Here is a 27,096-nt window from a genome sequence, read left to right as displayed (position 1 = left end):
TTCAAGTTTGTGTCTAAAACTGAAGTGTGGTGAACATGGAGGAAGTGAAGAGATCTTTACATTTTGTATTAAGGAGAATTACCAAAAATTACTTTGTGGTTCTAAACACAAGGGATAAGTTCACAGATCCACAGACTGATGAGAGAGTACTCTTTGCTGCAGACACCTAGCACAAACCAAACCTGGCTTTGACATTCTTTGCAGGAAGTAGGTAAGTCAGCCTGAAAGCCAACCATCGTAATCCTTGGCACCATTCCCTGCATCAATGCCCTTCTCAGCATCTAATTAGCTTTTTCTGTTCACTAAATATCAGCTCAAGAAATTTGAGCTAAAATTTTTGTTTAGAAAACTACTTTATGTTGTCTATCCTTGACATGTAACTTATATTTTAAGTGTTTTAATAACTGTCATATACATATATTATATATATAAATACTTAAAATAATATGCCATAGTTAGGAATTTTATCATGCCTCATACCCTTCTATCTCTATTCCTGGGCCTTTACATTTTCGCCTTTTTCAGGTGTTTGAGAAACATTCATGTATGTTTAATTGTAGAATATTCAAAACACACAGAAAATTACAGAGAATAGGTAACAACCATCTATTATCTACTATTCTCCCATTTATCAAATATTAAAACATTAAATTATTAATATTAAAATACGAAGGGTTGAATGGCAAATTTCACAAATGTTAGAAGTCCTTCCCCACCTTATCTGAGGCAATCACAATTCCATTTCTATCTTCATAGATTAGCTTTGTCTATTTGTATGAAAGGAATCAAACATGCACCCTGCTGTCTGACCTCTTTTACTTATGGCGAGGTTGAGATTCACCCATCTTGTTATGTATATCTGTAGTCTGTTCTCTTTGATTGTTGACTAGTCAGCCCATTGTATGGCTGACTACTAAGCCCGTTTACCCATTTGATTATCCATTTTCCTCTTGATGGAGTCTGCTTTTTAAACTACACCCTCACTCATGCTCCCCCTCAAGATTGCTCTCTGAGGTCTGAGGTGGAGGTCTGTCTCTCTCCAGGCTCACATCCACGCACGCTGCAGCCATCTGTTTCATCCCTTCCACTTACATGCAGCCCAGTTTCTGAGGATTTAGAGGAGTCCTAGGTCGCATTGGGTACCAACAGGATCTCAAGGGCTGGCGAGGGTGGCCCTGGAAAAGGAAGCCATATCTATAGAGATGCTGGTGGTGAGAGAGTATGGGGTACTTTCCCTAAGAGTGTCTTTGACCTCCTGCCCCTGTCTGTTCTATTATTAACCAAGGACTTCCTGACTGTGCCCCTCCTTCTGTCACTCCAAGGTCCTGAGTCAGTATATTAACTCTCCCCCAGGACACTGAGTGCCCTTCAGTGCTCTGCTGCTCAGCTCTTGACTTCTCCTTCAATGTGGTGCTCAGTGATGGCTTTTAGAATTATGCTCCTCCTGGGTGGTGAGTGGGGGCCCTCAGGACTGGGAAAAGCCTAGGGGGACATCTCTATCTGGTAGGACAGTCTGAGGCTGGTGGTTAGCTCATATAGCTATCGGGAGGAGCTGAGAACAGGGTGGGGTAGGGGCCTGGTGTCCAGAGTCTTGTGTGGAAGGAAGAATTGTCTGGAATCAGGGGAGGGGAAAACCTGAGCAAAGATGAGAGAGGATGGACTGGTAGGTTATGCCGGGATGGAGGATAAGCTCCTTCTCCATAATTCCACCTGTGATGGCCCTGCTGTGTGTGGTACGGGGGATAAGAGTCTGCCCCAGAGCCCAGGGGGAAGGCCACAGAGTCACCAGGGAGGGGAAATGTTGCATATCACCTCCCTGTCCTCCACATCCCACATGTCCTGATTTCAGGAACGCTGTCCTAGCAGCTGCCAAGAGAATAGTCCAGAAATAGATAACTGTATCAGGACCATATTCATGTGTCATTTGAAATCACTTGCATGTCAGCTGAAAATCAGAGTCCATACAAAAATCCAGATTGCCAGCTTCTCTTAAGAAATGGGATGTCCAGGGATGCCTGGGTGGTTCAGTGGTTGAGCGTCTACCTTTGCCTCTGGGTGTGATCCTGGACCTGGGATCGAGTCCTGCATGGGGCTCCCTGCCTGAAGGGTGACCCCTTTTCTCTGGTCTGTCTGGGTCACTCCCAAAGACCCTGGTGTAGTTATTCCTGGTACCCCCTTCATTCTCAGAACGTCTCAGTTGAGAATATAAATTTATGGACACTTTATCTTTATGGGACATCCTGATCTAACAGACCAGGAGGTGACAGGCCTAATTTCAGATTGTGGATATCCTTTGAAATGTCCTTGAGGGGGCATTTCTCTGGATTGTCGCTCTTTGTCTCATGGGTTGATCATTTCTGAGGGAGGAGGGAGACGGGAACCACACAGATGGCAAATCAGGAAACAAAGAAAAAGAGAACACCTTTCTCCTAGGCAGATGAGCTGGACTGGGGTGGGCATCAAGATCCCAAGAAGTCAGGGGCCCAGAGGAGATGGAGCTTTTCTGACTGTCCTGCAACCCCGTCTCACCTCCCTCTCCGTATTCCTCAGTCCTGACTTCTTATCATGGATTCAACTTGGATGTGGAGGAGCCCATGGTCTTTCAAGAGGATGGAGCTGGCTTTGGACAGAGCGTGGCCCAGCTTGGCGGATCTAGGTAGGCCAGGCCCACTTCCCCGACCTCTATCCCCTTCAACCTGCAGGGGAATGGCTGATCGCGGTATGCTCAGGAGGTATCCTGGAGGAAGGGCAGCATGGGCAAGAAGACTGTCCATCACTCCTCTGAGGCCTCTGACCCCACTACTACTAATTCACAATCCCAGGAAAGGCCACATGCTCTGGACAAGACCCTGCGTCAGGTGGGAGGTCTCAAATCTGTTTTTCTGTGGCCAGTACATGTGACCAGACTACAGTGTTTTGTAGTCTTCCTCTTGAAATTATTAATAACTTAATCTTAGCCTTTGTGCTTTGTAAGTAAAGACCGATGGGACAGTGGAGATGTGTAGGGCTTTGGAGCCTTGGCTCACGTGCAGCCCGACCTTCCAGGGAATGTTTCTCAGCTGCTGCCCTCAACCCCTGGCGTGAGCTGAGCAAGGTCAGACTCGGCTTAGGTGCAGGGTCACCCAGTCCTATGAGGGTTTGCCCTGGCTCCGTGAGTATCCCTATGCTTGAGGGAAAGCAACACCAAAGAGCAAACAGGAAATAGCAGGACAGACAGAGAGGAGGATTGCCAAAAAACAAAACAAAACAAAAAACACCCCCCAAACCCCAAAACACCTTTTTCCCCCATGAACAAGAGGCCCTGCATTTTTATTTTACTCTGGGTGGAATAAAATGAGTGAAGGTACAAATTAGGTACCTCACTCTGCCTCCAGGAGCTCGCATTCTCAGGTCCCAGTGACAGGGACCCAAGATGTTGAAGTGACCATGTGATACAAGCGTAACTAAAGTCTGGGAGGCATAGGAAGGGAGGGATCAAACCCAGGAGGGAATTCCAGGAGGGCTTCACACAGGAGGTGGCATTGGCAATGAGCCTGGGAGTGCTCCATTGGAAGCTGGAAGATTCCATTGACCACCAGGTAGCATCATGAGGTCACTGAGTTCTACAGGCACATCCATCCCCCCTCCTCACCCAGCTGGCTGGCTGGGAAAAATGCCAGGTGCCAGAGTTTCGTCTTTGTCTGTTTGAGAATACAGAGCTCGTAGACTGAAGTGCACAAACTTGAATGGTCCAACTGATGAATTTTTCCTATGTGTACAGCCAAGTGACCGCAGCCTAGATCAGGGTGTGGAACATCTTCAGCTCCCTCCCCTGGGTTCCCTTTGGGCCCTTCCTGTGGACACAGAATCCAAAGATAGTCACTGCCCCACTTCCATCACCATCAGTTTGTGTTCAGGCCCTATTGATAACTATATATATGCATATAACTATTGATTGACCACTGTTCACCAATATTTACAATAAAGTAAATAATATATATTGGATGACATTCTGATTGCTACACAGTTAGTGTTTTTCCTGGTTTCTGTTGAATCATAACCCAAATACTGAAAAGATAAGCCCGTGTGTAAGAAGGAATGGAGGAGATAAAGAAAAACCTTCAGATCAATGGTTAAGATCATGAGTTTGTTCATCATTTATGCCACTATTTCCAAACTGCTACATCTGCTACGTCTCTGTCTCATTTGGTCTTCATCAGCAAGTCTCAGACACGCAGGAATTTCAGCTTTCCATAAAGGGATAGCTTTCTAAAGGAACCTTTAAATGCTAACTTAACAAGGCTTGCTTGGCTAATTAGTTAAAATACAGCAATATTTGTGTAGTTTTCTCATGTGAATGGAGAGATTATTGATATATACTTCTTTTTCAAAATTAAAAAATTCCCTCCTTTCAAGGAATTCTGCAAAAATTATTGCACTAATAGGACTATAGATATTCATATGGATTCTGATACTGCTGCTTTAGATCGTCCAACTTAAATTATTTATATTTAAATTGTCCAATCAATTACAGAATCATCTATCTGTCTTGATAACTCATGGCTTTAGAAGATTTTTCCATCTAACCTGAGGTGATCTATTTCTTGGGTGGCTCAGGATAACGCACCCCAGAAACAAAATGCACTTACCTATGGCTGGGAAATGCTGTTTTTGCTTTGAATAGTTTTATTTTTGGCGAATGCAAAACAACAACAACACTCAAACCATTTGTGTATATAAGTACACATTTATTTACGTGTACACGCACACAAACAAAAAGTTCAGCATGCTCCTTCAGCACACGTGGGGTAAATTCAGACCCTCATAGTTGAATAGCCTCATGAGTGGCAAATGCGGAGAGCTTCCCTCTCAAAGTCTCACTTCCCTGTACATAGCGATACTTCCTCACCTGAAGCGTCCTGTGCCCTTACCCCTCCTGCAACTATATGTCATGCTTGTGCCTTCAGACTCGTGGTGGGAGCCCCCCTGGAGGTGGTGGCGGTCAACCAAACAGGAAGGTTGTATGACTGTGTGGCTGCCACTGGCCTATGTCAACCCATACCCCTGCACAGTGAGTGACTCCACCCAAGACTTGCGGCCCTCAATCTTCCTATACCGTGGTTTCCTTCCTATTGCCTTGGTTTCTGGGAACTCTGACTCTCTCCCCCAAATGAGGGCATGGCCATGAGTGTGATCATGTGTACCTGCCCTCTCAGCACCCCCAGATGCTGTGAACATGTCCCTGGGTCTGTCCCTGTCAGCCGCCGCCAGTCGCCCCTGGCTGCTGGTGAGTTTCCGAGTCATAAGAGGGTCACAAGGGAAGGGCGAGGGTAGGGCCAGGGGTCAGGGGAGGATGGGGCTGGAGGAGATGAGTATGGAGAGTTCTGGGGGCCTCTTTGCTCACATAGGTCTCTGCCCTTAGGCCTGTGGCCCAACCATGCACAGAGCCTGTGGGGAGAATATGTATGCAGAAGGCTTTTGCCTCCTGTTGGACTCCCATCTGCAGACCATTTGGACAGTACCTGCTGCCCTACCAGGTAGGTAGAGACAGCGATTCTATGTGAGCACACGCTGGCACCGAAGAGTGGGTAGACAAAGAAGGTGGAACTCGATGGATCAGAACAGGGGCCTCAGCCAAGCCAGAGGAGCTTGGAGCATGGCTGGATGCAGGTTGCCCCCAGGAGCAGGAGTTGTAAATTTGGTCAAGGCATCTCCTGAGTTCTCAGCTGGGAGCCATCCTCAGCTACTCCCTGTAGCTGATAATAGGGACCTGTGTCCTGAGAGGGGTGGGTTTTGGTAGCAACCTTAGCATCTGCTGTAAGTGTGTTCTTGTGCCTGGAGCCATGGTCCTAATAGCCAATCTTTATGGGGAGCCAGGGCCTATTTAAGCATTTTATGTACATATTAACACTTTTTACCCTATCCCATGTGTTAGGCACTATTATTATTCCCATTTTACAGATGGGGGAAACTGAAGCCAGCAAAGTTCCATAACTTGCCTGAATAGATGACTGAGCTAGGATTTTAGCCCAGCATGCTCAGAATGCACACCTGAATCACATTGCTAAATTGCCTTCCCCTTGTGCTCTATGACATTCCTGGTGTGTATTCAATAAATGTTTGTTGAGTAAGTGACTAAGGAGTCCGTATGGCCTCTGTCCTTTACTTCTTTTACCCTTTCTAGGCCTTGTGAAAGGAGGGAGGAATAGGGACTCTGCCAAAGGGGGAGGGGCTTGGGCATCAGATTTTTTTTGAGTTTAGAACTCTTTTTAAATTAAGTTTTAATTTCAATTCCAGTATAGTTACCATACAGTATTATATTAGTTTCAGGTGTACAATATAGGGATTCAACAATTCCATACATCAGCTAATGGTTATCAAAGGTGGACTCCTTAGTCCTCATCACTATTTAACCCATCCCCCTGCCTACCGCCCTTCTGGGTACCTTCAGTTTGTTCCCTTTGGTCATGAGTCTCTTTCTTTCTTCATCTGTCTGTCTGTCTGTCTCTCTGTTTTTTTGCTTGTTGTTTTATATCTTAAAGTGTGGGCAATGGATTTGGGCCTCCTCTGTGGAGGATGTGGAAACTGGGTGGGAATAGTTTCCTAGGTCAAGAACGGCCCCTTAACTCTGTGGAGCAGGAAGGGTTTCTGGGCCCTGGGAGACAGCTGAGACTCACATATGTATCTGTGTTTCCTTCTTCCTTCTCTACAGAGTGTCCAAGTCAAGAGATGGACATTGTCTTCCTGATTGATGGTTCTGGCAGTATTGAGCAAAGTGACTTTAAACAGATGAAGGACTTTGTGAGAGCTGTGATGGGACAGTTTGAGGGCACCAACACCCTGGTGAAGACTGGGTCCCTTAGGCCTAGGAGTGGGGTGCGGGTGGCAGTTGCCTTGGGGAAGGCCAACTTAGGAGGTATTGCTGGGGGTTGGTTCAGTGGGCCTGTGCCATGGTGAGGCTAAGTGTCCTAGTGCAGGGCTGATTTGAGCTCTGATCTGAGGAAATTCCCTCATGGTAATTAACATGTCCACACATGGCCTAGGAAATACAGTTTTTTACTATATATAAGCTTTGAAAAAAAAGTTTTGCTGTGAAATTAGACTGAAGGTGTCTTGGACAAATAATGATTTCTTTATTATGTTTTCCATGTAACTCATGATTTATCTTATTATTTTATTTCTCAGTAATTAGTGTATATGTGTGTAGAAATTCTTGAAAAGTGAGGAAATACAGCCTACAAGTTGTTATGAAATTTTCTAAAAATCCAAGGTTAAGAATAGTGAGGTTGGCAAGGTTATTCCTTGCAAACTATGAAAGAAACATTGTTTGGTTTTGATTTTCTAGTGTTCTTTTGGGGCCAAATTTCTCCTGGCTTTTAGCCTCAAAAACACATGGGAAATGGTTTGTAAATCTAAAGTTATTCCAAGATAAAAATTTTACTAAAGAATAACTCCTGAGCCCCAGGGCCTTTCTTTTGTCCTTTGCAGTTCTCACTGATACAGTATTCCCACCTCCTGAAGATCCACTTCACCTTCACGCAATTCCAGAGCAGCTGGAACCCTCTGAGCCTGGTGGATCCCATTGTCCAACTGGACGGCCTGACATATACAGCCACGGGCATCCGGAAAGTGGTGTAAGTTCCACCTTCTGCCTCATGAGGGTATGCCACACCACTTCCTCATGCTGGTGTGCACAGTCCTTCTCCAGGGTTGGTAACTCTGGGGAAAGGGGCTCAAAAGGGAAATAAGGGAGCTGTAGGTGGGGACATCCTTGGAGTGTTCCCCCAATATAGGTACATTCTGCAGTGTTTCCTCTTTGCCTGGCCTTGGATGGCTGGAGCATGTGTCTACCTGGGCAGCCAGAGACTTGGGCTTTGGTTCAGACACATCTGAGTTCTCATTCTGGCTCCCCGCTGGTGACCTGGGGAATCCTGGGAGGTACTGACTGTTTCTGTGTCTCAACAAACTCTCAAATGAGGATAAACTTACAACTAGGTTGTAAAGATGAAAGGAGATAACATTCATGCAATTCTTCTGCACAAGAAGTGTTAGCTAAGTGTTTGGCATTTTATCCAGAGAAGCGTGCACCCACAAAGCGTCTTCTTTGTGCCTCTCTCCCCACCCACTCTACCCACACGTTCCTCCTCCATGTGAGCTTTGTGCATTAAGTGGGTGCTTACCATGTGCTTGTCCAGCCTTGGGTGCTAGGCCAAGAAGTGCTTGGCACTCAGTTACTCAAGAAATGAGTAATTGGTGTGGCCAGAACAGAAGATGTGTCTCTCATGGGAAAGGACTGGGCTGGGAGTCTGGGATCTCCAACCTCCTGGCTGCCTCCTTGGGGGTGGTGCTGGAGAAGTGCTGAACAAGGGATGCTCCTGCCAGATGTACCCTCTCTATTTCTGGATGGCTTTTCTGCTTTGAACACTGACCTCATGGGACTGGACAATCAAGAGGAATGCCTCTGTCTCTTGAGTTGAAAGTCACACAGGAGTGGCATCCCTTCCTAGCCCTCGGAGCTCCTGTCAGTGGTGGGTGGTGGTGTGGTTCTCATCAACATCCATCCTGCTCCCGTCACCAAAGACAGCAGGTTCCCTACTCCCCAGGGCCAAGCCCATCTCAGGGACTCTCTACCACTGACTGTGGTTTCTTTCTTCTTATTTTTAGAAGTTTCGTTGAAAATGAAAAGATAAAATATCAATAAAACAGGACATTTTGGAAAAAATATTTTTGGAGTCCCTCTATCAACCACTTCACAGTATTTTTAAAAAATAGAATTGAATAAACAAATCCTATCCACAGAACACAGGATCATTTTTATCCTTTATTCCGACATATTTCATAGAGTCACAATGTGGGCAGAAACTTGTTTCATCCTGCCTTTTTTTTTCATCTGCTACATAGACCTATGCCATGTTTCTCTACAGCTTTTAATGTAGTCCTTTGAAAACTTCTCATTAAGTAGCTGGATACTGATTTGCTAAATCCTTTCCTTGATCTTGGACTTTTAGGTTGTTTCCAATATTATATGTGATAAACGTGCGCGCGCATGTGTGTATTTATTTTGCATCTGTAGAACTACATTAGCACATAGTTTTAAAAAAATCATTTTTAACAGCTACTATATAATTAATCCTACCTGTAGGCCATTCATTGTTTTAAAAGCTTGGCCTCATTTTATCCTCAGAATAACCTGATATGATTTTTCTGACTTATCTTTTGTTGCCTAATAAACCACTCCCACATTTAGTGGCTTAAGCAACAACTATTTTATTATTTTTTTAATGATTTTGGGATCATCTGTTTTCATTTGAGATCTTCCATGTGGCTGTGGCTAGAAGCTGGAACATGAGAGATTCATTCACATGGCTCCTGCCCAGGCAGGAATGATTAGAAGGCTGGGCTCAGCTAAGATGGTATAGAATCTTTCTATCCATAGCTATAGAAGTTTCAGAATTCTCGAACTATGGACTTCCTTCATAGTGGCTCAGGGATCCCCAAAGTTCAAGAGATACCAAGGCTTCTTAGGTTCATAACTGGCATGGTGTCACTTACATTTCATAATACTGCTGAAAACAGGACACAGGTCAGGTTCAATATGGGAAAGGAACCAAATGTGGCACACTGGGGGCCGCTTTTGAAAAATAGCTATAGTACAATTATTATTCTCACCTTCCCAGAGAGAAGCAGAGGCCCAAAAAGGTAAAGTAATTGTCCATGTCTTCCAGATTCCAAGCTCCTACTCTGAAACATACTACCTACTGGAAATGTGGTACCATGGTGGAGGAAATTTAGAACAAGGAATATGAATTCCTTTATTATTGGTCTTACTAATAATTGTGACGCTCAAAAAGGGCTGAGGCGATTTCCTAACATGGCTTACAGAGTCTGAAAGTACCAGAGCTCCCCAGTGTCTCCAGATGAGTTTCTAGAGCTATTTATTCCTTTCCAGAAACAATTTCATCTCCAGAGAATCATCTCCTTTTCTTCCCTTACAGGGAGGAACTGTTTCATAGTAAGAATGGGGCCCGTAAAAGTGCCAAGAAGATCCTCATTGTCATCACAGATGGGCAGAAATACAAAGACCCCCTGGAGTACAGCGACGTCATCCCCCAGGCAGAGAGAGCTGGCATCATCCGCTATGCCATTGGGGTATGTCCTCTTCCTCATGTCTCCCTCGGACTCAGGCTGCACCTCACCAGGGAAGAAAGGCTGGCGGGCTCCTCCTCAGTGGCCTCTCTGCCACAGGTGGGAAATGCTTTCTGGAAACCCAGTGCCAAGCAGGAGCTGGACAACATTGGCTCAGAGCCGGCTCAGGACCATGTGTTCAGGGTGGACAACTTTGCAGCACTCAGCAGCATCCAGGAGCAGCTGCAGGAGAAGATCTTTGCACTCGAAGGTAAAGGCAGGGTGCGCTTGGGTCTTGGAATTGAAAGGTTCCGGACCCCGTTGTCCTCGCAATTCTGTGGGTCCATCCCTAGTCACAGCTCACCCAAAATTGTGCCCCAGACCTGAGCTTCAGATTCATTCTTCTCCTTCTGCTCTGAGTCCTTGTGGTCTCCTGGCCCCCACCGCCTGAGTGACCTGTTTCCCTACAGGAACCCAGTCGACGACAAGTAGCTCTTTCCAACATGAGATGTCACAAGAAGGCTTCAGTTCAGTACTCACAATGGTAGGTGGAGCACATACCTGACACCGGGCACCAATCCTGAGCCAGCCCTGTGCTGGGAGCTGGGAACCAAAAGTAAAGAAGATAACGGATTCTGTCTTCAAGGTCACTGTCTGTTTGGAGAGACACATATAGGCAGTGAATGGAGGTGCTAGGAGCACAGCAGAGAACGGATAGTCAAGGTTCTTGTTCTCATAGGCACATATCCAGTGGGAGGAGACAACAAAAATCTTCAGATGTTGCTAGGTGTCAGATTAGACAACAAAAATCTTCAGATGTTGCTAGGTGTCAGGAGAGGTGATCAGAGGAGACCTGAGGAGTGACAACTGAGGCGTAAAGATGAGAAAAGGTTACCCTGCAAAAATCTGGAAGAGATTGCCCCAGGTAGAGAACAAAGCAAGTGCAAAGGTCCTGAGGTATGAACAAGGTTACTGTACTAGAGAGATAGATGGGCCAGCACAGCTGGAACAGAGTGAGTGATGGAGGTGGAAAGATGGGAAAGGCTGATCATGCAGGTGAAAGAAATGGCAATATAGTGTGACTTGTGTGTAAGTAGATGTGTGTTGAAACTAACCAGAGGGGTTTGTTTCAAAGTGTTTTAGGGGGGAAACAGAAATGAAACAAAATTGCTCATGAATTTATTTTGAAGCTATGGGTACTTAATAGGTTGTTTTTCCTACTTTGGTATATGTTCAATTATCAGTAATCAAAAGCTTTAAAACAGCAATAAAGTATGCTGAGGAGGAAACGCCTATCACTCCCTGTGGGAGCCAAAGAAGACCTCCCAGAGGAGGTGAGGTCGAGCTTGACTCTTCCCAAGGGAGGAGCTGAGTCCCATAAAGAGAGAAGAGAGAGGTGTCGAGGTCAATTGCTTCATGTGTTTAAAACATCAAGTAACTCCACAGGCTTGACAGGGTATGGCCTTGGATGTCACTTCAAGGGCTTGGTGACTAGGAGTCATCGGGTTTGTCAGCAGGGTGGTGGCTATACGTTTGGTTCAGAGGAAACCTAACCTGGGACACTAAGGATGGAGTAGAGAAGAGCAAACTGGGAGGGCAAAAAGGGAGGTGGGTGAGGAGAGATGGGACTTGTAGGAACAATGGCACTGGGGATGGACTGAGAGACATTAGGAGTGCGGGACACTGAAGCTGCTGAAGAGCACTAAGGAGGGAGAAAGAGAATTGGAAATAATGAGCAGAGTCTGTGGCAGGCCTTGCTTTGGAATAGGCATTGGCTTCTTTTGGCTCAGGCCTGCTCAGCCCTGGAATCCTTTCCTCCCAGGATGGACCAGTTCTGGGGGCTGTGGGGAGCTTCAGCTGGTCTGGAGGTGCCTTCCTGTACCCCCCAAAGACGAGCCCCACTTTCATCAACATGTCTCAAGAGAATGTGGACATGAGGGACTCTTACCTGGGTGAGAACAGGCCATGGTTGGGGGCACAGGTGGGAGATGGGCTGCCTGTGGGGCAGGAGCTCAGGGGGTGGGCAGGAAGCCTTTGTGCTGAGGCCTGCCCTCCTCAGGTTACTCCACAGAGCTGGCCTTTTGGAAGGGAGTACAGAGCCTGATCCTGGGGGCCCCCCGCCATCAGCACACCGGGAAGGTTGTCATCTTCACTCAGGCATCTGAGCAATGGAGGCCGAAGGCTGAAGTCTCAGGGACCCAGGTTGGGTGTCGAGGAAACCAGAGCAGAACATGAGTGTGGCAGCGTCTCTAAGGGCCCAGAGGAAGGAGATGAAGGGCCTTGGGGGCCCATCGAGGAAGGCCCTGGTGGCTGGAGGGAAGTGGGACCTGTCCCAGAGGGTGTACCTGTGGCAGGAGCAGGCAAGGTGACTTCAGGCTCTGCCCTGCAGATTGGCTCTTACTTTGGGGCCTCCCTCTGCACAGTGGATGTGGATAGAGATGGCAACACTGACCTCGTCCTCATCGGGGCTCCCCATTACTACAAGCCGACCCAGGGGGGCCAGGTGTCTGTGTGCCCCTTGCCCCAGGGGGTGAGTGTCTGATGAGTCTGGGCTGAGTGGGGCCTTGGGTGTGGGGTAGAGGGATGACCTCGGTTGGGACCTGACACTGGTTTTGTCCTGCAGAGGGCGAAGTGGCAGTGTGAGGTCATTCTCCGTGGGGAGCAGGGCCACCCCTGGGGCCGTTTTGGGGCGGCCCTGACACTGCTGGGGGATGTGAATGGGGACAAGCTGACAGATGTGGCCATTGGAGCACCAGGAGAGCAGGAGAACCGAGGTGCTGTCTACCTATTTCATGGAACCTCAGGACTGGGCATCAGCCCCTCCCACAGCCAGGTGAGGCCACTACCTGCAGCCTCTTCAGTTCTACCTCCTTTTGCAGGTGTCAGATTTGCCTGGTGCTGTGCCTTGTCACTGACCTTAGCAGTAGCCATGCTCCTTTTGGGGGTTTAGTGCCCTGAGTGTCACCGGGCCCACCCAGTGCCAATTATCTTTCCTTTCTCCTTTGGCTCCAAACAGACTTCATTCTGTTGTGGGCAGCTTAGTGGTTAAGGGATTGCAGGCCCTGGGTCAAATGCCTGGCCAGCCACGTCAGCTCTGTGGCCTTAGACAGGTGACTGATTTAGCCTCTGTGAGTCTTAGTTTCCTCCTATGAAACAGTAGATGAAAAACTCCATAGGTTCTTGTAAAGCCGGCTGAGTGGAGCGCTAAGCCTCTGTTCATCGGATGTTTACGAGGGAACATACAAATGATGAGTAAATGAACTATTATATTTCTATGGTGACACTTTTTTTTTCAATTTTATTGATTGATTGATTGATTGATGTTAATCCACTTTATTATTTTTATTTTTTATAATAAACTTATTTTTATTGGTGTTCAATTTGCCAACCTACAAATAACACCCAGTGCTCATCCTGTCTAGTGCTCCCCTCAATGCCCGCCACCCAGTCTGCCTCACCCGCCACCGTCCTCCCCTTCCACCATCCCTAGTTCGTTTCCCAGAGCTAGGAGTCTTTCGTGTTCTGTCTCCCTTTCTGATATTTCCCACTTATTTTTTCTCCTTTCCCCTTTATTCCCTTTCACTATTTTTTATATTCCCCAAATGTGAGACCATATAATGTTTGTCCTTCTCCGATTGACTTATTTCACTCAGCATTATACCCTCCAGTTCCATCCACGTCGAAACAAATGGTGGGTATTTGTCGTATCTAATGGCTGAGTAATATTCCATTGTGTACATAGACCACATCTTCTTTATCCATTCATCTTTCGATGGACACCGAGGCTCCTTCCACAGTTTGGCTATTGTGGACATTGCTGCTAGAAACATCGGGGTGCAGGTGTCCCGGCGTTTCATTGCATCTGTATCTTTGGGGTAAATCCCCAGCAATGCAATTGCTGGGTCATTGGGCAGGTCTATTTTTAACTCTTTGAGGAACCTCCACACAGTTTTCCAGAGTGGCTGCACCAGTTCACATTCCCACCAACAGTGTAAGAGGGTTCCCTTTTCTCCACATCCTCTCCAACATTTGTGGTTTCCTGCCTTGTTAATTTTCCCCCTTCTCACTGGTGTGAGGTGGTATCTCATTGTGGTTTTGATTTGTATTTCCCTGATGGCAAGTGATGCAGAGCATTTTCTCATGTGCTTGTTGGCCATGTCTATGTTTTCTTCTGTGACATTTCTCTTCATGTCTTTTGCCCATTTCATGATTGGATTGTTTGTTTCTTTGCTGTTGAGTTTAATAAGTTCTTTACAGATCTTGGAAACTAGCCCTTTATCTGATACGTCATTTGCAGATATCTTCTCCCATTCTGTAGGTTGTCTTTTAGTTTTGTTGACTGTATCCTTTGCTGTGCAAAAGCTTCTTATCTTGATGAAGTCCCAATAGTTCATTTTTGCTTTTGTTTCCCTTGCCTTCATGGACATATCTTGCAAGAAGTTGCTGTGGCCAAGTTCAAAAAGGGTGTTGCCTGTGTTCTTCTCTAGGATTTTGATGGATTCTTGTCTCACGTTTAGATCTTTCATCCATTTTGAGTTTATCTTTGTGTCTGGTGTAAGAGAGTGGTCTAGTTTCATTCTTCTGCATGTGGATGTCCAATTTTCCCAGCACCATTTATTGAAAAGACTGTCTTTCTTCCAGTGGATAGTCTTTCCTCCTTTGTCGAATTTCATTCCTACCCTCTCATCTGTCCTTTTCAATATTTCTGGTCAGATCTGCCATGGCTGCAGTCTCCTTCAAAATCTTTCTTGTCAAACCTGGCAAATGACCTCCCCTTGACTTCCACTTCTCCTTTCCCTCTCTGGCCAGCGGATTGCAGGCTCCCAGCTCTCCCCTACACTCCAGTACTTTGGGCAGTCGCTGAGTGGGGGTCAGGACCTCACCCACGATGGACTGGTGGACCTGGCTGTGGGGGCCCAGGGACAGGTGCTGCTGCTCAGGTGACAACTCCCCACATCCCACCCTTGCCCACTGTGTGTCCAATTCAGCAAGCTGCCCCCTACCTTCTGCTCACTGAGTTCAGAGTTGGGGCCTCAGCCCCTGCATGCACCCTCAGGAGTCAGCCGGTGCTGAATGTGGGAGTGACCATGAGATTCTCGCCCTCGGAGGTGGCAAAGGCTGTGCACCAGTGCTGGGAAGAGGTGCCCTCCGCCCTGGAAGCTGGGAATGCCACAGTCTGTTTCACTATCCAGAAAAGCTCACTGGACCAGCTAGGTGAGTCTCTTCCCATGGGACACAGCCCCTTACTCCCTGAGAGAACCCCACCCCTATCCTCAGGAGAGAGTGGGCCTAGGAATCCAGATGCCACCTCTACATCCATGCAGCTGCTGGCATTGGGAACCTGGGTCCCTTCTCTCCCCCGCTCCCCATACCCAGTCCAGTCGCTCTATCTGTAGGATACATCTGGAGTCTGCCCACTTCTCTCCACCAGCCCTAGCCACTTGCTGCCTTGAGGCCACCACTTCTCTATCCTACCTGTACTTTGAGCTGTTTCCATGTCTGTTCTTGCACCCTCCCACCCTTTCTCCACAGAGAAACTAGGGATTGATCCTAAAGCAGAGATCTAGCGTCCTCACTTGCCTGTTTAACACCTTCAGGACCATATTTCTCTATCTTGCTTTCCACATCTATCCGAGCACCCAACACAGCTCTGGCCCATAGGAAGTGCTCAGCAAATATTTGTTACATGATAAACAAAAACAGAACATCCGAGGTTCTCTTGGGCTTTTCATCTTCTGTTCCCCTGTTGTGCTTCAGGTGATGTGCAAAGCTCTGTCAGGTATGATCTGGCATTAGACCCAGGCCGTCTGATTTCTCGTGCCATTTTTGATGAGACCAAGAACTGGACTTTGACTCGAAGAAAAACCCTGGGGACGGGAGATTACTGTGAAACCATTAAGCTGCTTTTACCAGTAAGGGCTTTGGGATCTGGGAAAGGGAGGGGGAGAAGGATCCCAAGGTGAGCTTCTGGCATCTCTGCTCCCTGTTGTGTGAGGTGAGAAGGGGGGCGAGACTGGGGGCTGGAGAGAGGAAAGTTGCGGCCAAAGAGGCTGGCCCCACAGCTTGGACAGAATGCTGTCCAGACAGCAAGAAATGGATGCAGATGCGGAGAACGGCCAGTGGTGGAAAGTAGGAAGGATCTTGAGGTTCTTGAAAGCTCATTTTCCCTCAGGACTGTGTGGAGGACGTGGTGAGTCCCATCATCCTACGCCTCAACTTCTCCTTGGTTGGGGAGCCCATCCCCTCAGCTCAGAACCTTCGCCCTGTGCTGGCAGTGGGCTCACAGGACCTCTTCACTGCCTCTGTGAGTCTTCCAGTGAAGTCCCCAGGGATGTACTGACTTCACTGTGTCTCAGTGTGCTTAAGGACCTGTTGTGGTTCTCAGCTTCCCATCAACCACTTCAAGTCCGTGATGCCTCCACCCAGTCACCAAAGCCCTGCCAAGCTTGGACCCTTACACACATCCCAGCTGGTCACCACTTTACCTCCACAAAAACTCTCTGATTCTCATTCTCCAAATCCTTCCCAGCTTTTCTCATTCCCACCTTTGTGCCTTTGTCCATGTTGTGTCTTCAACTTGGGAAACATTTCCTTCACTCCACTCAAAGTTCCTCTGTAGTCCTCAAAGCCCCAGTCTTATCTCCCTCTCTTTTGAAAATCACATTCAGCATCTGTCACTTCTTCTCTGGCTTCCTATTACATCATGGTGATACTAATTATTACATGCCTGGCATCTACTTTTGTGGCTCTCCTGAAACTGTGGGTTCTGTGAGTACAAGAACTGTGTCTAATTCATCTGTAGTTTGCACTTTTCCCAACCCCCAACCCAACCCAGAACCTGTCCCTCATTGACGCTTAATAATGTTTGTTGAATAACTGTTCCAGTGTGAGTTGGACTTAACTCCGCAACTTTATGTTCCTTGAAGCCAAGGAGCTTATTCTTTTCTATTCTAACTGCACCCTAATGCTCCACTTCTGGTCAGTGTCTAGCACAGTGTTGTGTGTGGGGTTGGTGCTCAGTAATATTCAATAATGAGCACTCAGGATGAGCGGGAATGGAGAAAGAAAAAGACACGGATGGGAAGAGGCTCTACTGTTTTGCTGCAGCTCCCCTTTGAAAAGAACTGTGGACAAGATCACTTCTGCGAAGGGGACCTGAGTGTCAATCTCAGCTCCTCAAGGTGAGCTCTATGTCCTCTCACTTCTAGACCCTGCAGCTTTTGGGTCTCCCATCAACTTGGGATGAGAAGTGCTTCTAGTTCCCTTTGCTTCTCCTTCTAACAGAGAACTTACATTTTGGTTGGTATGTTATCATTTCAGGAGTTCCCACAGTCCTGCCCCAACCACTGATCCAGGTCCAATCCATTTCCAGTGGAGTCTCTTTTTCACTTTTGTCCTTCCTCCTCCAGCCTGCAGACCCTGATGGTAGGGAGCTCCTTGGAGCTCAATGTGACAGTGACTCTGTGGAATGAGGGTGAGGATTCCTACAGGACTGTGATCCACTTCTACTACCCAGCGGGGCTGTCCTATCGAAGAGTGTTAGGAACCCAGGTAAATAGCTGTCTTGGGCTCTAGTGGCTGGGACCTCTTCCTTCCCCTGAGTTATAGTGGGTTCCTTTGAATTCTTCTACGATGAAATACAAACACACACACACATACACACACACACACACACAATTCTGGAGTAGAAGATAGAGAGAGAGAGGTGTGTATAGCAGATGTATAGTTTAATGAATAATATTAAGCAAATAGTATCCAGGTCAAGAAATAATGCACTGCTATCACCCCCCAGAAATCCTCCTGTGCCTTTCCTCAAATAACCTCACTCTCTCCCCAAGGTAATCATTATCCTGAGTTTGTTGTAATCATTTCCTTGTATATTTTATGGTTTTACCACGCATGAGTACATCCTTAGAAAAACGGTGGAGTTTTGTGAATATTTGAAATTTATGGAAACATCTGTTCTTTTGTATATTTATTCCTTTCTTCAACACGTTTGTGAAATTCATCCATGTTGTTGCTTGTGGCTATAGAATATTTTTGTTGTATGTAGAATCCCTTTTTATGACAATACCACAATTTATTTACCCATTCCAGAATTTTTAAAAAGGTTTTATTTAAATACTAGTGAGTTAAGATATAGTGTAATATTGCTTTCAGGATGTGATTAATCACTTCATAAAACACCCAGTGCTCATTACAAGACTCTCCTTAATATCCACCACTCATTTGGTCCATTGTCATCCTACCTCCCCTGGGGCAACCTTCATTTGTTCTCTATAGTTGAAACTTCTATGGTTTGCCTCCCTCTCTTTTCTCTCCCTTCCCTTGTGTTCACCTGTTTTGTACCTTATTTCCATATAGGAATGAAATTACGTGGTGTTCATCTTTCTCTGATTACTGTATATTCGCTTAGCATAATACCCTCTAGTTCCATCCATGTTGTTGCAAATGCCAAGATCTCATTCTTTTTGAAGGCAGAGTAATATTCCATTGTATATTCATAGCACATCTTCTTTATCCATTGATTACTCAATGGACATTGGGGCTCTTTCCATAGTTAGGCTTTTGAATTCAATGCTGCTATAAACATCGGGGTGCATATATCTCTTTGAATCGGTATTTTTGGCCCTTTATGTAAATACCTAGTAGTGCAATTGCTGGATCATAGGGTTGTTCTTTTTTTAACGTTTCAAGGAATCTCCATAGTGTTCTCAGGAGTGGCTGCACCAGTTTGCATTCCCACCAACCATATAAGAGGATTCCCCTATCTGTGCATCATTGTCAGCATGTGCTGCTTCTTGTGTTGTTAATTCTAGCCATTCTGACAGGTGTGAGGTGATCCCTCAATGTAGTTTTCATTTGTATTTCCCTGAGGAGGAGTGATGATGAACATCGTTTCACGTGTCTGTTAGCCATCTTCATGTCTCCTTTGGGAAAATGTCTGTTCATGTCTTCTGCCCATTTCTTAACTGGATTATTAATTTTTTGGTTGTTGAGTTGGATAAGTCCTTCATAGACCCTGGTTACTAACTCCCTATCAGATATGGCATTGGGAGATATCCTCTCCCATTTTGTTGGGTATCTTTTTATCTTGTTGATTGTTTCCTTCAGTGTGTGGAAACTCTTCATCTTGGGATCCCTGGGTGGCGCAGCGGTTTGGCACCTGCCTTTGGCCCAGGGCGCGATCCTGGAGACCCAGGATCGAATCCCACGTCGGGCTCCCGGTGCATGGAGCCTGCTTCTCCCTCTGCCTATGTCTCTGCCTCTCTCTCTTTCTCTCTCTGTGACTATCATAAATAAATAAAAAAAATTAAAAAAAAAGAAACTCTTCATCTTGATGCAGTCCCAAAAGTTCATTTTTGCTGTTGTCTCCTTGCCCCCAGAGACGTGTCTAGTAAGAAGTTGCCACGGCCAAGGTCATAGGGATTGCTGCTTGTGTTCTCCTCCAGGGTTTTGATGGTTTCCTGTCTCACATTTAGGTCTTTATTCCATTTTGAATGTATTTTTGTGTATGGTGTATGAAAGTGGTTCGGTTTCATTCTTCTGCATGTGACTGTCCAGTTTCCCCTCACCATTTGTTGAAGAGACTATCTTTGTTCCATTGGTTATTCTTTTCTGCTCTGTTGAAGATCAGTTGACCGTAGACTTGTGGGTCCATTTCTGAGCTTTGTATTCCATTTCACTGATCCACGTATCCATTTTTGTGCCAGTACCATGCTGTCTTGATGGCTACAGCTTTGTAATATAGCTTGAGGTCCCAAATGTGATGCCTCCAGCTTTGCATGTCTGTCTCAAGATTGCTTTGGCTATCCAGGGTCTTTGCTGGTTCCATACACATTTTAGGATTGTTTCTTGCAGCTCTGTGAAGAAAGCTGGTGGTATTTGGATAGGGATTGCATTGAATGTATAGACTACTTTGGGTGGTAATGACATTTTAACAACACTGTTAATCCAGTGCATGAGCATGGAATGGTTTTTTATTTCTTTGTGTCCTCTTCAATTTTTTTCATAAGTGTTGTATTTTTTGCAGAGTACAGATCTCTTACCTCTTTGGTTATGTGTATTCCTAGGTATCTTATGGAATTTTGTGGAATTGTAAATGGGTTCAATTTCTCAGTTTCTCTTTCTGCTGCTTCATGATTGCTGTATAGAAATGCAACAGACTTCTGTATATTGAATTTATATTCTGTGACTTTACTGAATTCGTGTATCAGTTCCAGGCATTTTTTGTAGGAGTCATTCAGGTTTCCTAGAGTATCATGTCCTCTTCAAAGAGTGGAAGTTTGACTTCTTTCTTATGACTTCGATGCCTTTTATTTCTTTTTTGTTGTTCGATTGCCCAGGCTAGGACCTTCAGTACTATGTTAAGCAAGAATGGTATGAGTAGACATCTGTATCCATTCTACAATTTTTGATCATTTGAGTTGTTCCCTGACTTTGGCCATTACTCTTCTTGAGCATGTATCTCGGTGCACCTATAGATAATATTTGGGAGGTATTTGCCATGTATGGAATTGCTTGATCTTGGGTCTGTATATCTTCAAATATAATCAGTAGAGACAAAACATTTGTACCTATTGTGCTTCCATCAGCAGTGTATTAGAGTTCCCGTGGGTTTCCATCTTCTGTACTGCTTGGCATTGCCACACTTTTATTTATTTTTATTGTTTTACTTTTTAAGATTTTTTTGGTAAATATTCCACTAATTTCTGAGAGAGAGAGAGAGAGAGAGAGAGGCAGAGACACTGGCAGAGGGAGGAGCAGGCTCCTCTTAAGGGGCAGGATGCAGGACTCTATCCCAAGACCCCAGGATCACACCCTGAGTGAATTCAGAGGCACACCTCTGAGCCACGCAGGCATCCCCATTGTCAGACTTTTAAATATTTGCTCATCTGGTGATATTTCCTTACAGTTTAATTTGCATTTCTTTCTTTCTTTTTAGATTTTATTTATTTATTTGACAGAGAGAGATAGCTAGAGGGATTCTGAAGGGGGGAGGCATAGTGAGGAGGGTGAGGGAAAAGCATGCACACTTGCTCTCTCTCTCTCTCTCTCTCTCTCTCTTATGCGCCCACGCCCACACATACACACTGAGCAGAGAGCTCCACCAGGGGCTTGATCCCGGAACCCTTGGATCATGACCTGAGCTGAAGGCAGACCCTTAATTGACTGAGCCAACCAGGGGCTCCTTAATTTGCATTTCCCTAATGAAGTTGAGCACCTTTTCATCTGTTTCCTGGTCATATTGATTTCCTCTACTAGGAAGTACCTGTGCAATCTTTTCCTTATCCTTCTATTGAGTTGTCCATAGTTTTACTTGCTTTGATTTTTTATTTAAATTCGAGTTAGTTAACATAAACTGTATTATTAGATTCAGGAGTAGAATTTAGTGATTCACTGGTTGCCTATAACACCAGTACTCATTCCATCAAGTGCCCTCCTTAATGCCCATCTCTCAATTACTCTATCCTGCCACCCACATACTTTTCTTAATTGCAAGAGTTCTTTAATATTCTGGTTACCAGTACTTTCCCAGTTATATGTGTTCAGATATATTTTCCCGCCCTATAGCTTATCTTTTCAGTCTCTTCATAGTGTCTTTTAATAAACCAAATGTGTTAATTTGATTGTGCTGGATTTTCACCAAAACTTTTCCTTTAGGTTTAGTTTTTTTATGTTCTGATCTTGTCTAAAAAATACTCCCCTATTCCAAGTTTATGAAGACATCCCCCTTTATTACCTTAAAAACTCAGTAAGTTTCCTTTTCACATGAAATCTTTAATCCAGTTGGAATTTAATTTAAAGTATGGAGCAAGGGGATCCCTGGTGGCGCAGCGGTTTAGCACCTGCCTTTCGCCCGGGGCGCGATCCTGGAGACCCAGGATCGAGTCCCACGTCAGGTTCCCGGTGCATGGAGCCTGCTTCTCCCTCTGCCTGTGTCTCTGCCTCTCTCTCTCTCTCTCTCTCTCTGTGACTATCATAAATAAATAAATATTTTTTTAAAAAAAGCTTTACAAAAATAAAGTATGGAGCGAGGTGGAAATCTAATGTTTTGTTTTTGTTTTTCTGTTTGCTTGACCTTATTTGCACGGGCCACTTTTCCTAGCACCATTTATTGAAACGTCTGTCCTTTCTCCCACTGCTCTACAATGCCACCACTGTTATACATCAGCCCATATATGCATGTCGGTAATGGGTTTTCATTCGTTTTCCTCCTCGGGAAGCAACCCCATCAGCGCCCACTGCGCTTGGCATGTGAGGCTGTGCCCACTGGGAATGAGGGCCTGAGGAGCAGCAGCTGTAGCATCAACCATCCCATCTTCCATGAGGGCACTAAGGTGAGTGCTTCCCCCAAATCCTCCTCACTCTCCTCCCTTGTCCTGACCCACTTCCTCCCTTACTCCCCCATGACCTGCCTGATCTCCATTCTTTCCTTCTCCTTCCCTCAGGGCATCTTCATAGTCACATTTGATGTTTCCTACAAGGCCACTCTGGGCAACAAGTTGCTCCTGAGGGCTAATGCAAGCAGGTGAGTCCATGTGTATCCCTCATCTCATGCCTCAGGCAGAGATTTCTCTCCTGGATTCCTTCCCAATGAGGCTCCCCTCTCTCTGTCTCCAGTGAGAATAATAAGCCTTCAACCAGCAAGACCACCTCTCAGCTGGAGCTCCCAGTGAAATATGCTGTCTACATGGTGATCAGCAGGTGGGGACCTTTAACCTTTCTCTACGCCTAGTACCTCCTCTTGCAGCTCAGGCTGCTCTTTAAGGGTTAGGTATCTAGACTAAGCCCTCTAATTCCTCTCATGAGAATACTTGTGACCAGCCATATATTTATGGCACAATAACATATACCATATGTTTCTTGCTTCTCCTCTGATGAATTAGGACACATACACTTTGTTTCCCCGTGCTCTCCTCCCTCTCTTCTCCAAGGTGCAGGTTTACTCTATTATTAGGCCAATTCTGTTCTTGTGCGAAACATGAGCATGCTCACACAAAACTAACTAGATTAAGATCAAGGGTTTTATGAGAGCTCTGAAGTGGGGAATGTGGTTTGTCACCACACAGAGCAAAGAAAAGGTACGGTTTTCACAAAACTAAGGGGAGACCAGAGATGTGACAAACTGCTGAGAAAGTCTCTAAGAGTCCAAGGTTGTGGCAGGCCCCAGGAAAGTCAAGTGCAAGGCTGTTGTTCTCAGGTCTGAAGGTGGGTGGAGGAGCAGGGGCAGGCCAGCTTGCAAGCAGGGCAAGGAGCCTCACATACTTGGCTAACCTCCAAAGGTTTAGAGAGTTGGTCAGAAGCTCATAATATTGTCATAGGAAAGAATTTGCTACTGTTGTTTCTGCTGATGACAGTGTGATGTCACTGACAGTCACATCTGTTGGAAACTGTGGGAGCCTGTAGAGTTTCTGTATGGCTGGCCTTGCTTTTGTACACTAGATGCTGGTGATATGTGTAGTAACCCTCCTGGTTTGCTTGATTCCACTGAGACCTTAGATGTTAACTCTGGGAAGGCAGGGACTATGGCTTGTTAACTGTTGAATCTGCAGAGCAAAGCACGCAGCCAGGCATAGGGTAAATGTATACTGAAGGAAACTGGGGATGGATACATTAATGGTTGGATAGATGGATGAATGGATGGATGCATGGATTGAGGAAAAGCCACTGCAGCCTGGAACATTTATGTCTACCAGGGGTTTGTGTTCAGGCACCACCCTTCCTCATTTAGTTAACTTCCTCAGACTAGCCACATCTATTTTCTTCATTGCATCACAGAGGGACCATCACTGCATTTTTTCCTGAGTGATCCAACCATGATTCCCTCAAGCTCCCCTAGGCATATTTGTTCTGGTAGCAGCCTCTGCAAGCATTACCTGAGGCCAACCATATACCTAGTAGAGGAGAAAGCCATGTGAACACCTTTTTTCCCATGGGAAAGTGTTTAAATGTTATGAGAGGTAATGTTTAAGTTGGGCCTTTAGGTAAAAATTTCCAGAAGGGGAGTGGTAAGGATGTTCCAAGCAAGGAAAGAACTTGAACAGAGTTATGAGGATATGAAAGAGCCCAAAGTATCAAAGGACAAGCTAGCAGTTCTGGGTGACTGGGGCAAATGCCACAGGAGAGGAGCCTGTGGGGATCATAATTATTTCACTGGTCGTCATCTTTTGCGGGGCCCAGCAGAGCCCTTGGCAGCAGACTGGGGCACAGCTAAGGGTGGCTACAGGGCTACTGCTCACCAATAAGCCCTCTCTCTCTCTAGGCAGGAAGACTCTACCAAGTACTTCAACTTTTCAACTTCTGATGAGAAGAGCAAGAAAGAAGCTGAGCATCGGTATCGTGTGAGAGGCCAGGGAGCACGCATATCTTCCCTCCCATGGTGCTGCTAATGTGGGGAGCTGGTGGGAGAAAGGAAGAGGAGCCAAGGGCTAGGTTCAGGAGAGAAGTAGGATTGGGGCTGCTCCAGGGACCAGGATAATGTTCCCTTTCCATTGTCTGCAGGTGAATAATCTGAGTCAGCGAGATGTGGCCATCAGCATTAATGTCTGGGTTCCTATCCTGTTGAATGGTGTGGCTGTGTGGCATGTGGCTTTGCTGGACCACTCACAGGTGCCTGCTTGCCTACCTAACTCTCCAGAGTCTGACCCTACAGTGCCTCACACCCTCTCATCAGTGAAGTGTTTGATCATTCTGTGGTCATTTCTCTCTCACTAGAGTCTCACTTGTGTGTCGGAGAGGGAACCTCCTCAGGATCCTGACTTCCTGACCCAGATCCCAGGGAGTCTTGTATTGGTGAGAAAGACCCTGGATTTCCATTGGGGGATACAGGGCAATGCACTTGCTAGGATGGAGATCTATCTCTCTCTCTCTCTCTCTCTCTCTCTCTCTCTCTCTCTCTCTCTATCATCTATCTATGTTTTATAATTGTTCATCTCTTCCTCACCCCAAACCTGACAGACTTCATTTTCTCCTGTGTTTCTTGCCTCAACTTCCTTCCCCTCCTGTCCCCAGAACTGCTCCATTGCTGACTGCCTGAAGATCCACTGTGACCTCCCCTCCTTTGGCATCCAGGAGGAACTTGAGTTCACCCTGAAGGGCAACCTCAACTTTGGCTGGGTCAGCCAGGTGTGTAGGCCCAACAGCAGAGTCCCTCTCTTGGATTTGAGTGGTACAGATACATCTGTGCCCATCCTTAAGCCAAGAGTTTATTTGATCTCTGAGCCCTTTCCCAGATCTACTTCCGCAGCTATGTCTGTGTGTATTGCAGACATTGCAGAAGAAGGTATTGGTCGTGAGTGTGGCTGAAATCACGTTCAACAGATCTGTGTATTCTCAGCTTCCAGGACAAGAGGCATTCTTGAGAGCTCAGGTAGTGACTATGTGGTAGGCAGCAGCCAGGCTGATAAGAGGGTTCCTAATGCTAAATCTGTGGTGCTGTGTGGGAGGTTCAGAAGCCCAGATGGAGGAAGGATGAACGTCCATCAGCAGGAGAGTTGTTCCCAAGCCCATGGGTATTATCGTATCTCACACCTTGAAGAAAGGGAAGGAGGGGATGGAGTTTAAGGTTGAGGAACCTAGGAAGAGTCTGGGACAGCAAGAATTCTGATACTTTCTGATGAGGTCACCTCCACTCCAGATGGAGACGGTACTGGAGAAGTATGAGGTCTACAACCCCATCCCCATTATTGCCGGAAGCTCTGTGGGAGGACTGCTGCTGTTGGCCCTCATCACAGCAATTCTGTACAAAGTAAGTGTTTTCAGCCCACTCTCAATACCACCAGGCTCTAACCCAAACCCTTCCAGAGACCGGATGGTATAGTGGGGAGAAATCAGACAATGGATTCAAGCAGACCAGTTCGCATATTTTGACTCTGTCCTACTTATTCTTTAATATCAAGAAAGTTGCTCAACTTCTCTGAGATTGTTTCCTCATTTGGAAATGATAATAATGCTTCAGAGTAGCTGAAGTGAGACATATATGAAGCCAGGATGTATGTGTAGGCCTAGTATTTATTTTCGGTTTTCTACTATAACTTTTATGCATAACTGCTGTGCTTGCATACAGTAGATAATACACGATTGCTGTTTTTCAATGAAGTGTTCTGGAACATAAATACAAGTCAGCTTATTTCCCTTCTCTTATTCTCTCTCAGCTTCTTCCTACTCCCAACTTTCTTCCCTGCCCTCTTACCCAGCTCTTCTGATTTACTTCCCTTCACAGCTTGGCTTCTTCAAACGTCAGTACAAAGAAATGCTGGATAACAAACCGGAAGACACTGCCACATGCAGTGGGGAGGATGTTAACTGTGATGCCCCCAATTTGCCCTTGTCCTAATAATTTACTTTTCTATTTGTCCCTACCCCCATGGACTGGTCTTGCCTTTGCCTACAAATCTACTTCCATGGGAATAATTTCTGTATAGATCTGGACTGGTCTGAACAACTTACTAGGTGCTAAGCCAACTTCTCAAGGCATTGAAAGGTTTTTATATTTCAACATATTTGTCAGTTCTTCAGTAATGACTCATTTTTTACAGGAGGAAACATGATGCAAGCATGAATTTTCACACACACACACACACACACACACAAAGAATTGCCACATTAAATGAGAATGTTTATAACACATTATTCTTGTATGAAAGGGCTTTAATTCAGGTACCTGAGTCCTGTTCTAGGAAGAGTTAGGAGAACTTGCTTGTGGGCCTAGAAAACATCCTTTCACTTTTTTAGGAGACTGAGGCCTGATCAGATGAAAAGATCATCTTTTCTTGATGGTGCTATGAGTAGTATCAGGAGAGAAGCCAAAGGAAGAAGTGTATGTGTGTGTTGCTCATGGGTTTCAGCACAGGCTTTAGGCTCCTTGGTAATGGCAAATGAACAGGGGTGTGAAATGCCCTGAACTTGTTTGAACCAATATCCCCATTGAATGAGGTCCCCAAAGACTGGGAGAGTCAGGCTTCCAAAAAGGAGCATCTGATATCCCAA

The 27,096-nt window shown here is 45.9% G+C and overlaps 1 protein-coding gene across 1 annotated transcript; it reads left to right on the top strand.

Moving 5' to 3' along the window:
• The first annotated feature begins 1,678 nt into the window (after nucleotides 1–1,678).
• Nucleotides 1,679–26,443, top strand: ITGAD (integrin subunit alpha D). The gene is given in 30 exon segments (NM_001110802.1): nucleotides 1,679–1,733; nucleotides 2,551–2,656; nucleotides 4,947–5,050; nucleotides 5,196–5,266; nucleotides 5,402–5,516; nucleotides 6,692–6,822; nucleotides 7,468–7,613; nucleotides 9,975–10,128; nucleotides 10,225–10,375; nucleotides 10,575–10,648; nucleotides 11,927–12,056; nucleotides 12,164–12,306; nucleotides 12,494–12,634; nucleotides 12,728–12,937; nucleotides 14,914–15,044; nucleotides 15,161–15,318; nucleotides 15,862–16,016; nucleotides 16,277–16,408; nucleotides 17,212–17,285; nucleotides 17,514–17,655; nucleotides 22,332–22,445; nucleotides 22,557–22,636; nucleotides 22,729–22,812; nucleotides 24,371–24,449; nucleotides 24,610–24,717; nucleotides 24,823–24,900; nucleotides 25,120–25,233; nucleotides 25,376–25,477; nucleotides 25,745–25,855; nucleotides 26,330–26,443. Coding segments are annotated over 30 exon segments (3,507 nt in total).
• Nucleotides 26,444–27,096: the final 653 nt, after the last annotated feature.

Source organism: Canis lupus, chromosome 6 (genome assembly GCF_011100685.1).
Source record: "Canis lupus familiaris isolate Mischka breed German Shepherd chromosome 6, alternate assembly UU_Cfam_GSD_1.0, whole genome shotgun sequence".
Lineage (NCBI taxonomy): Eukaryota > Metazoa > Chordata > Mammalia > Carnivora > Canidae > Canis > Canis lupus.
Note: the sequence above shows the minus strand (reverse complement) of the source record. Positions and strands in the feature narration are given on the sequence as shown.